At 41.0% G+C, this 12,675-nt stretch overlaps 1 protein-coding gene across 1 annotated transcript in view; it reads left to right on the forward strand.

The window, feature by feature from the left end:
• Positions 1-12,675, forward strand: part of shot (dystonin-like protein short stop) — a 695,338-nt gene that overhangs the window by 226,060 nt on the left and 456,603 nt on the right. The window contains exon 4 of the mRNA XM_067150176.2: positions 2,044-2,103. Coding sequence (XP_067006277.2) covers positions 2,044-2,103 — 60 coding nt within the window. The remainder of the gene's footprint in view (positions 1-2,043; positions 2,104-12,675) is intronic.

Genomic DNA, 12,675 nt, shown 5'->3' on the forward strand with positions numbered 1-12,675 from the left:
TTGCGAATTCAAAATATCCGTTTAGTCATTTTAGTATCTTTCAATTAAGCCCGCCTTCGTTGCGTAATGGTTAGTGCTATTAGCTGCCCTCCTCGGATGTCCGGCTTCGATTCCCGGTACCGGCAGGAGTGCTGGTACGTTATATACCGCTCACTTCAATGGGGGTTGTTCTGAAAAGAGTTGCAGCGCCTCGTGGAATAGGACGACACGAGTTTCTTTTCTCTCCATTCAGACTATATTATGAAAACTCTATCCATTATCAAAACAACACCTCCCACAAAATAATAATTTTTTATTTATAAGGCAATTGTTCAAATTTCCTGTGTACGTGAATTCCAATTCTGCTTTTTGAAACGTAAACTCGAGGTGATAACTTTCCCAGGCTCTAAGATATTTTCGAATTGTTTTACTGTATATCGACCGTGATCGGAGAATATCCGTGGTGATACATGCAAATGTTAAATAAATAGCATCGTTTCTGGACATGATCCAAACCTGTGTGTGGGACAGGTGTCCTTATTTGTGATGCAGTGCCCTCCGCACACCGGTGTCATGTGGTAGCAGAGATGAAATCTGCCCGTTCGCCCACCCGTTTTCAGTAGCAGCGGTGGGTAGTGTTTAGTATTCCTTGGTGGCTTTACTGAATGTACTATCGTGGTGGGCTTTAGACCTCATCAACTAACAATTTAAAATAATATGTTGTGATTTGATTCAATGACCTTTTACGTTCTATTTTTTATGTTATTTTGTCTAGGTTTTCCTACCTTTGGCTTTTAATTTAGAATGGAGTGTGCAGTTAAGTCAATGCTCTGTGTGTTCTTCAGGGCGTATTCTTTTGCCCGAAGTTGTGATGAGAGTTTTACCATACGTTGAATGTAAAAAAAATCTACAGTAGAGAAGCATCTCTGGAATTGAAAACACAGCCGCATTAAATATGCATTATTTTAAGCAGTCAGCATTGACCAGAAGAATGTTTGACATTGATGATCAAGTGTCAGATTTTATTGAATATAGAAATAAATCCAAACTGTAATTTTAATGGACCCGTTGAAGGAAAATAAAAGCTCATGATTATCTGAGAATTTTGAGACTTTCATTAATCTAAACATATAGCTTGTTCTAAGAAGAATCAAAAGACATACTCCCTCTTAGTGGTTCTGTTTCTTTTCAAACGAATGGACGCCATATTTCGTGACCTAGAGATATGTTTCAAATGAGGGCGGTGGCTTATCAAGGCAGTGAAGGTGTATTTGGTTATTTGGAACAATGTTAGTTCGATTCCTCGCCAGGAAGTCTGAAATTTTAGAAATGAGACTTCCGTTCTGGGGTTCATTCAGCCTACTTTAGATAGCCGCAGTTTAATTCTTGAGGTCAAATGAGAGTGGGCGTAGGGCTAACTACTTTATCTCACCCGGTGCTGAGGTTATGAATATTGGAAACCTACCTTCCACTTCTCCTTAAGCATTGTATGGAGATGGCCTTACTTTCCTATATGTTTGAAATGGGAAGTTAGCATTTATCGTTTTATTTTATAAGGAATTTGGTCAGTTGTCTTTTAAGTTCTTCGGCGGTGATATTATAAATATTTTTCACCCTCTTAATTTTGTAATTTGATTAACATGTGCGGTACAAGATTATATAAATGTTCTGCTGTTTACATGGGATACGCACTAGCCTTTTAAGTTATTCCCTCATGCTAATGATACTAGCTCTAGAGACTATTGCAGGAGAGGGCCGATAGGCCTAACCTACCCTCTTACAAAGGCGTAAAATTAATAAGTAAGACAAGTTTTGTCAGAATCCGGTTATTGCACACTCTATCCAACGTTTCCTTTGGTTTAAATTACTTAGGCAATTCCACGACATACGTGTAGTGTTCTATGAATCGAATTGAACATTCCACGGTACGAGACGCTTGTATAGTTTGTTTGTATAATTATTATGGGTATGGGTTCCATATGGCAGCTACTGAAGACAAGTGTGTGGGCTGGGTTTGTGATGAGCTGTATTACGAACTGTGTAGTTGGGGCTAATCTTTTTCAGACATACACATGTCTCCACGTGTGCACCGTCACCGCCAGTGGGCCATGCTGCTCGCCAACCGTAAGTGGACGACACTATTTGCTCTGTGTTTGCTTGTGCTGCTTGATCTGCATGAGCTCACTTGGAATGTGTGCACTTAGTTCGTATATTTGCTCGAGACACTTTTGAAGTGACTTAGGATTTCTTTTCCGAACCACTGCTTGGAAAATAATGTATTGCACCATATTCTGTACGTTGTTTTTCCGATTTTGTTTTTCCTGTTTATAGCCGTTATTACATTTATAATTGTTACTTGAATTTGTGATTTTTGAATGGTTTGTTTTTGATTTATAGACATGTGTCTTACCTTCTAGTTATGCAGTGTATTTTGTGTGTTTTTTCACTCCCTCTTTCGGACTGTCAAGAGTCGTTACAGGAAGTAATGTACAATAAGACTCTTGCATGCGTATGCATGTACTAAGGACATTTAGGAACTGTTCCGCAGTAAGCGTATATTTACGACAAAGTATACTTTAAATCCAAAGCAATAGGCATATCGATGTTTGCATTTTTAATACTATTCTCATAATATAGTGATCTGGAGTAATATGTTCATTCATCACCGAAGATTAACAGGACCATCATCATCATCATCATCATCATCAACATCGTAGCTGCCTCTGTGGATCAGTGGTAGAGTGCCGATCTCCGGATCCCAAAATAGCGTGTTCATACTCGGCAGGGGTAGTTGGATTTTTGAAGGGCGGTGAAAAAAAAGTCCATTCGATACTCCATGCCGTACGATGTCGGCATGTAAAAGATCTCTGGTGACACATTTGGTGTTTACCCGACAAAATTAATTAAAACTCAGCCATAGTCGCCCAAAAGAGAATCGGTTTACTCTCCCAGTGGTAGGCCTAGAAAACGGAACGTTAAAATGTACGAGGAGACAGCCAGTTTGCGTCAAATTAAAATGTCTGCACACGGTAGCTGAGGCCATGTGATTGTTATTTTTATTATTATCTGAATTATCAAAACCTTCCCAATTCAGGGCCATCTCAGTATATTGAGTAGCTGAGACCCTGAAGATAACCAGCCAATTCTCCCCCCCCCCCCCCTTCGTCCTCCACGAAATATCTCACCAAGACCCACCATGAAGTCTCACTTCCTCCAAGCTTAACACCTCAAACCTTCAACTGCCTTTTCACAACAAATAAGCCCATATAACATACCAAATGAAGCACTGGTTCTCAGGAACGAGGTATGGTGTGACGGAAATGCCGTTTACTTAAGCTGCTACTTCAAAATAACATCTGCACACTGCATTATTCCTATAAACCACAGTTCATGTAAATGTTGAGTCACTGCGTAAGATGCAACCGGTATAGTCCCCATTGCAAATCCAAAAGCAACATTGGGCGTGGTCAGTACCGCCCGTCCAGGTCTACCACATACCGAATTGCATTGTTCGCTGTGCCAGTCGGGTCAACGAGCAATGCGAGTGACGCTTCTTGTCAATCATTCTTAAAAACATTATATACACACCACCAAACAACCCTAAAACTATTAAAACTCCCCTTAAACTATTAAAACTTTATTAAAGAACACAATCACATACAGACCAACAGAGTCGCACTGGTATAGGTAGTTCAAAAACCACCTCTCTCTCCGGAGATACGTGGCTCATACGAATGTTGAGGAGAGGACTAAGATATTCACTGTCGAAGCACGGAATGTAGCACTTTAAACACCATAACATCCCTGTAAAAATCGCCAATTATTTTCCTTTTCATTATCCGGAGCAGTTAAGTGTGTCTTCTATGCACGAATTATGTTTGTGTTGCCATTTATGCATGCGAGGTTGTAGCCTTCCTGTTATATACATTTTGCGTGTTTGTTATACTTAAGAGTGCTTTTTGTTCGTGTTCGCGCCTGCTGAACAATAATGATCTCGCAGTGTTCTCTCTCAAAGAACCTCTTATGGCGTGCACTGTGTAATCGACGGGTGTTGTAGAACGTTGTGCTTATAGATGGCGGAGAGAAAAACAATAAAAAATGAATGTTATTTAGGTTATCAGATCACAGGCATCTAAGCTGAATTGTCTGCAGAAAGAAAATAATGATTTCAATAAAATAAAGAACATTAATATAATGAGAGACAAGGCTAGGCAACATTTGCACATCGGGGAGAAGGATCTTATATAAGCCTATCTCTTAGCTTGAGGAATGACTCCCGTGTCGTAAGGTGGGGTTCTAAACCTGTTCTGCTTACTAGGCATGTTCCAAGAAACAGCGGGTATCTCACCGGTTTGTTTCCCTTGTCTGGTTTTTGGCCCCTTGCTTCGTTTAATCTTGAGTGCCAGCCAATGAGAGAACTTAATATCTGTCTATTTTATCTATGACGATCCTGTGGTTGCGGCGGGCTGTGCATTTTTTTGAATTCATATCAATACTGCGGTTCGTTGGAGTCCTGCCGCTTGCCGGAATGACCAACGTCAAGTCTTTCGGTTCAGAGGGCCCCTCGTTCGATTCCCGGCCGGGTCGGGATTTTAATCTCGTCTGGTTAATTCCTCTGATTCGGGGGGGCTGGGTGTTTATGTTTTGTTTCAACACTCCCCTCTTCATATTCACACAACACAACACAGCACCAACGACCACATTAAAACGCAGTAGTAAATACATCTCTCCTCACAGAGTTGGGGTCAGGAAGGGTATCCAGCCGTACAACAGGGTAAAATCCACATACGCGACATAGTTCGCACCGGCGACTCCACCAAGGTGTAGGGAAAGTGGTATAATAATAATAATAATAATAATAATAATAATAATAATAATAATAATAATAATAATTCGTCCTACTACGTACTCACACGGTTTTCCGAAATGCCGATATGCCGAAATGTTGTCCCGCAGGAGTTATTTTTGTATGGTGGTAAAACTACCGTCTGAGCAGCTTCCTCAGTAGTTCTTTCGTTTTTTTTTTTTCCAATATTGAGAGTGCGTCTTAGCAATTTTTTTTTCTGAGAATGGCAAGCAATACAATAGAACGAACTGAAATGGAAAAAATGAATTTTTTTTAATTGGTTGGTGATCCCTTCATGGACATTGCTTCTTACCTGCTGAGTTCAACTCTAGGAATCCTGTAAAATTCATGCTTCTTGTGCCATTAGTGACCTTTTCCATCGTATTGTATGATTCTTTCTATGACTTTTGATGATAAGGGGAGCGAATGTTGTTCCGATACTAATTCTGACTTATGTTCATAGCAGCTTCTACGCTTTTCAGAGACCTAACAGTCTTTTTAGGGTGTTTATTGACGCAAGTGAGAAGTTTGTCGGTCCAGCTGCCACTTGGCTATGTAAATGAATATATATGTAGCACATGGTGTTTGCATGTACAGCACTTTTCAGCTAGAGAGTTGAGAAAGCTTCAGTTTCTTACACCGTCTCTGGGTAATTACGATAAAGTTACTCCTTAATAGATCTGACCGTTTCTGAAAGTTTCAACTGACGATTTCGTAGCCGCTAATTTTACTTGGTGACACGAGTCTCTGCGTCTAATTGGCCTTCTGTTATTCCCTTTAACTTTGTGATGTTAAGTGACTTTAGAATTTTGGCATTCCTAATTTGCACCATTAATCTTACAATTTTGAGAATAAATATCCGTTCAGGTTTTAAAGTCCAGCCTCGACAGATCAGAGGTCGAGGGTGGGGTTTATGGACCCAAGTTAATGGTGACGATTCCAGTCGAGGTGGCCAGTTCTTAAGAAGGCATGGGCCAAAAATCTTCGGCCTTTGCAATGGCGCACTCTACGTCCTTTCAGCCAAATTAACTCAGCCTTAGAACCCGTCTTGCAGAGTTCCGCTACGCTGCTAGACAGTAGCACAATCAGAACTTCTGAATTTGGCACGCGGGATGATTTGGTGGCACCTCTTCATCTAGAGGCGTGCAATACGATAGCTAATTCCATTCAGTTGTCAATATTATTATTACTACTATTACCATAATTCAAGTGGGACCAGTGGTGAGTGGTTACTCTGTTAAGTTCCTATATAGGCCTACGAAAGATTATTGGTTTAACGCAGCCTAGGTCTGTTGACTTTTGAAAACAGGAAAATGCATAACATACGGTACCGTTCATTTCGGAATATGAAAGATACGTGGTGAAAACTTCTCATTGGGCTGAATACTCTCAGAAGTTGAGTATTATGTGCACATTTGAGAACGGTGGCGTGCCCTGTGAGTGAGAACTGAACACCAGAATCGACACGAGAGTCGCCTGATGTGGTTTACGTGGTTTTGTTTTCTTGTATTAGCGTAGATCATGAGTTGAGTTCCTTTCCAATTCGAGAATACTTCAATATAGCGGCTACTTCATTTTTTTTTCTTTAGAATCCTGAAGAACAACATTGTCCAGAACGAAGAAAAGTTAATTAGTACAGGATTGGCAACTCCTTTCAGAATATAGGTCTGTGATACCTCTCATTAGTGGAAGTTTACAGAAGGCTGGGTCGATTTTGGAGGGAAGATATTAACGAGTGATGACGTTAGAGCAGTGCACCTGATGGTTGTGGTTAGTGTTAACGTGAGCATGTTTCGAGAATCGATTCATAACTATTTCTTGAAGGCAGGTTGGCTACATAACTGTAGCTGTAGGTTTGCATTCAGTTGATTGCGGATTCTAATCCCACCGTTGAAAGCTCTGAATGTGGTTTTTCATAGTTACACATTTTCGTTCGTGAAACGTGCTGGGGCAATACCCACGGTCGCTACCTATCCTGAAAAGTAAACTGGTTTGAGTGAACGTTTAACATCAAGTAAGCTTACTGAGTAGGCCTTTCGGTAGAATCCGAAGAGCACCATAAACATGGAACGTCCTAGGAAAATATGGAAACTGTACAGTGTGAGCCTCAGTCGAGTTGCCAGTTGTTCTATGTGGCGTGTCTGGGCGAGTGGATAATGCAATAGTCGCCTGACCGATGTATCTCAGCTAGTCTGCGATAAGCTTCAGTAGAGTGTGTCTGCTTCTCATACAGCAGTAACTGATCGGTTAGTACGTTTCATAGCTTCTCAATTAAGAGTTGAACAGCGTAATTTCGTAATTTTTAAACTCAATTATCTCCGAAATTTTGAAGATTCATGAGGCTAAATTGCAGTGAGTGAACCAGAATACCATCACACGATACAACGCTTGTCTACAGGCTGAGCGAGAGTATTTTCAACTCTTACTGTAATGGAGTATGATTTATTGTTTTTCAATCTGATTATACGCAAACGGTGTGACGTAGACGGCGCTCTCGTTTACCGACATGCGGCACGCGGGAAGGACGGCAACAGTTGTGAGACTCGTCCTAATTGATTATATATTGGTTGTTCCCACTAACTACTTTTAAGGTTTTCGGAGATGCCGAAGTACCGGAATTTTGACCCGCGGGAGTTCTTCCACGTGCCGGTAAATCCACCAACGCGAGGCTGATGTGTTTGGGAACCTTCAAATACCACCGGACTGAGCCGGAATCGAACCCACCAGCTTAGCTCAGAAGGCCAGCGCTCTATCGTCTGAGCTTCTCAGCCTGGTTCCTGAACTTCATACCTGTTTCACAAGCCATCATGAAAACTGACGGGATTTTACAGCAGATTCTCTGAGCCTGTAATATTTAACATTTTACCCACGAGCTAGTGGAAGGAATCAATTACACAATCCTCAAAACAAATGTGCTTATCCCATTCTGCTTACTGTACCAGAATCTCAGTTCATTAGTTCCCAACGGGCTGAACAGTATTGCCCGTTGAGTTTAGTTTGCTTTTTGTACATCATCCTTTCCCTTCGTATAGAATCCTTCTGACTTTATAAAATATCCCTCCCCGTACAGTGACGCAGCTGCTGTCGTGATCTCAATTTCTCCCTTGAGATGTTGAACTGGAAATTGTTCTCCCCTGTTTACTGTAATGTTCCCACCGGGAATTACAAAAGCTAACTTCTTGGACAATGGCAGTAATTTCCCATTCGTTTGAGCAATTTCTTCGGGGAAACGCTACCCCGTCTAACTAAATTTATTTGTATTTTTCACGTATTTTGAATAATATGATGTTACAATCTTTTACTTCCAAGCCTTGTAGGATAAAAATCAACAGAATTGTCCTGTGTGTGCGATAAAATGTTATGTATGCGATTCAAGTTCTACTAGAGAACATTTCTGATACTTAGGGGTGAACATATCAGAACAGAACTGGGAGAATTGAGTAGCTGATGAAGAACAAGACCTTCTCTTGAGTAAAATATGAAATGTTGCTCATTCACTCTTCAGATTACTTTGAAGATAAGACTTTTCCGGATATGTCACTTTACGTCGTTAAGAAGATACTATTCTTACAACCTGCCGTGGTTACTCACAGTTCGATTGCCAGTTCAGACATGAATTTGAATCTAGTTTGAGGTTGTGACTTGTGATGCACGCGGCTCCGGGTACTATCCTTTGGCCATACTAGAAATGTTTTTTCATAGTTTTCCCAGTTCAAATCCAGATGAATGCTAGAATACAGTATATGTATGGTAGTTTCTCTTCTAAATAAATAATTGTCTATATTTTCTTTGGAAATAATCTACAGTCCTACCATTGTGGTAATGTAGAAACATACAGTATGTACACATCCTGAATATAGTACATGGGCGGAATCTTTGGAGAAACAGCGTTTAACTTTGTAAATCCTATCCCGTAGTAAGCAGTTTAAAAAAATCTTGTCTTATTCTAGAATATACACTTGTCTAATACACATTTTACAAATAAACTTCTGTACTTCTGTAATTTTAGCAAATCGACAAGCAAACTTTAGGGCAATTTGTAGAAAATGTTGTCATTTAAATTCATTAAAGGAAAGAAGTGCACACCTTTTACTGGCGAAGTTTTGTTGAACTTCCATGTATTAACTAGACAAGAAATATGTTGTGACAGTGTAGGCCTACTACTTCCTTTCGGTCGCATTTGTACTCTGGGACTTCCAGTGTTTTCAAGTGATAATTTTTGTCAGATAATTTGGCTTGTTTTCCAGCCAGATTTGTGGGATATATTTACAACGGAGAAACTGCGCATAAATGGAGATAAGAAATAGTTATTATTATTATTATTATTATTATTATTATTATTATTATTATTATTATTATTATTATTATTATTATTATTACACATTAAAAAACTTTACATCACCCCGGTCCAAGGAGTTCCTCACTCTTTATTAAAAGAGTCTTGGAAGCCAAGAATAACGACCGAGAGGATTCGTTGTGCTGACCACACGACACCTCATAATATGCAGGCCTTCGGGCTGAGCAGCGGTCGCTTGGTGGGCCATAGCCCTTCGGGGCTGTTGCGCCATGGGGTTTGGTTTGGGTTTTATTAAAAGAACGAAAGCGGCACGTGCAGAGGTAACCATAACAGCGTTATTTATTGCCCAACACATGAGAGCCCCTACAACAATACAGCTGTGCGTTCTCAGTTTGTGTTACTGAATACTGCGCACAACTTTAATACCGCGTAACACATCCCCGTGCATTGATGCATGCCTGAATTCGTCTTGGCTTACTGCCCACTAGTTTATCGAAGTAATGTCGGTCCAGATTGTCCCACTCCTCAGTGGTGATTCGGCGTAGATCTCGCCGAGTTGTTTGTGGGTCATGGCGTCCATAAGCAGCCTCGTCTAATTTATCCCATGTTTGTTTGATAGGGTTCATGTTCGGGTAATAAGGCAGCCACTGTAGGAGCGATGTTGTGATCACGATGGAAGTCACTAACAAGAACCGCAGGATGGATGCGCGCATTATAGTCCATTAAGACAAATCTCCAAAATGCTGGCGATACGGTGTCACTAAGGGTTGGAGGATCTCGTCCTTGTATCGTACAGCTGTGACATTGCCGTTCTTGACTAGCAGTGGCGTACGGTGTCCCCCCATAATGCCACCCTAAAACATCAGTAACCACCACCTTGCTGCACGTACAATATTAGGCAGTGTGTGTGAAATGTGAAGCCTGAAAAGATTGCCTCCAAACACGTTGCCGATGATCGTCAGGAAAAAGGCTTATGCAACACTCATCGGTAAAAAAAGACTTTATGCCATTTGGCATATTGTAGGGCCTCATCTGTACTTCTTCCCATTAACTCTCGGTTCGTGAGCTGGATTTTGCCATGGGCGTCAAGAGTGAAGTTGTGCCTCGTGTTATCTGTTTCTCACAGTTTGAATTGAAATACTTTGACTTGTTACTGCCCGAAGAACATTATTCAGCATGTTGGCATTTCGTTCGGCGTTCCCCGAGATGAAATTACAACTTTAACAGAAATACTGCCTTCCATTTGAGGGTGGTGTTCTGCCTGTGGGTTGGGGTACGTGCAGCTCTGAGTATATGTTTACGAACATCCTAAGGGTCGTCTTTCCGATCTACATAGGTCAGGCCAAGATAGCAACATATACAGTGGTGGTGATGCGTGTATTAATAGCGATATTTAAGGAAATGTAAAGAAATAAATGGGTGACACCGAAGACTTTTAAAAACATACATCCTTCAGGCGTTTCTTCTGTAACCGACCTACAAAGCATCCAAATTTCAATAGAAATGAAAGAAATTTTACATTCCAACTTTATCATGTCTTCTAGTTGTATTTGTAGGGATGGTGCAGCGTCGGGTTACTTCATCGTGTTTCCATTTGTTTACGTATTCTGTCTGCGGCGGCATCGAATGTTTTCAAAGAGAACAGGCGATCGTTGTGAATGGCCTTTCATTCTGTTCGGCGGCCGCCTTCTTGGTGTCTGTAGTATGCTGTTTTGTTTGTGTGTCTAGCTCCCAGTGTATACGTTAATAGAACGTGTGTCGATAAATTATGTCATAGGCATGAGATCTGTATGGAGGCGATGTCGTTCACCACGCTTGCAAACGAAAAAGTGCCATGTCAGATACGCCCTTGTGTGTTATTTAATTTAGAGCTTAAGACATAGCAAGTCCCCACCATATTTGGGAAGTGGCAAGTTCCCATCTTTGGTCGCCGACTTGTTCCAAGATGTTTCATAGTGTCTTCGCATCTGGTTCGGGTCGTGACCTGTCACGGCTGTAAAAACTACAGTAGTACGGATTTTACATTGCTTTCATGTAGGTTAAGTCCGATTTCTTCCTAAACCTAGCCTTAAGGAGTACCTTATACCCATCTATAGGAACACAACAGTGCCACATACAATATAATCAGACAACTCAAGCTCAATACTGTAAGTTCAAGAAGCTGTTAAGTACGGTAATCCAACGCTGTGAAATTGATCAACAACATCCGTGTCCCGTATCGTGGTTGTTGAACCACTCTTGGAAGCTTCGCGCCCACATCCTGTTTCCTTTCTGTATTGCCTTTTGTGATCAGTTGTATCAGCCTGTGTTTGTCATTTCGCAAGCTATGACCGAAATTGGCTACTTTGCTGCCTTCTGCAGGGATCAAGGCTTCTGATATCATTTTCACACCTTTACCTAAATTAACGCCACGATCGCTACCTTCCTAGTCCTAGCCATTTCCCATCCTAGCATCGTCGAAAATCTTCGATCAGACGGGACACTCCCGATTTTTGGTCCTTCCTCCCTCTCACCTGATCGCAGAGACTTATCTCCCCATTTTGATAACAGATTTGTTTCTTTTGGAAATGCCAGGTTTTTCCTCGTTCTTTAAGTAGCTGGAGAGATTGGATTTTCAGAGGACACTGGCAAGACATATGCAATCGGCGGTAGTTTCCACATAGCAGTGCAGACTGTGAGGCACTTTTAGCAGGTTTACAAGGGCAAAAGCATAGTTGAGATAAATTTATCCCGTAAAAGGATCCTTAGAAACAGTAACCCCTTAAAAGCTATTCGGCGAGGCAAGTGCTCTGAACAAATAATTTAGTTCTGAACTTGTCAAGAGGTCTAAGGACCGAGCTCGATAGCTGCAGTCGTTTAAGTGCGGCCAGTATCCAGTATTCGGGAGATAGTAGGTTCGAACCCCACTGTCGGCAGCCCTGAAAATGGTTTCCCATGCTTTACCATTTTCACACCAGGCAAATGCTGGGGCTGTACCTTAATTAAGGCCACGGCCGCTTCCTTCCCACTCCTAGCCCTTTCCTGTCCCGTCGTCGCCATAAGACCTATCTGTGTCGGTGCGACGTAAAGCAACTAGCCAAAAAAAAAAAAAAAAAAAGTCTAAGGCAATTACGATGAAGATTTGTGTGTTCATATATATGCAGTATAAATAAATAAATAAATAAATAAATAAATAAATAAATAAATAAATAAATAAATAAATAAATAAATAAGACTAATTAATTATATAATAGAGCAGTATAACGTGTTAAATATTCTTCAGTTAATGCAATTTGCGGCATCAATGATGGGTCATTACATATCGCGATAAGCCGTAGTCCCCTGATTTTTAACTTTTGAAAGTTGGCACGTCTCCTTCGATATATTATCGGCACACTTTATCTTGGTGCATTTACACCCTAGTGCTGAATCGGTCGACCTCGGCAATCTTCGAGATTCGTACTGGCAACCTTTGTAACACAAACTATGAATCGCTTAAGCATCGTTGTGCGACATCTGGCGTACACTTTACGTACTGGTACTGTTGTTGTTTACACAGCAAAGCCAAACTATA

Source organism: Anabrus simplex, chromosome 6, assembly GCF_040414725.1.
Source record: "Anabrus simplex isolate iqAnaSimp1 chromosome 6, ASM4041472v1, whole genome shotgun sequence".
Classification (NCBI taxonomy): Eukaryota; Metazoa; Arthropoda; class Insecta; order Orthoptera; family Tettigoniidae; genus Anabrus; species Anabrus simplex.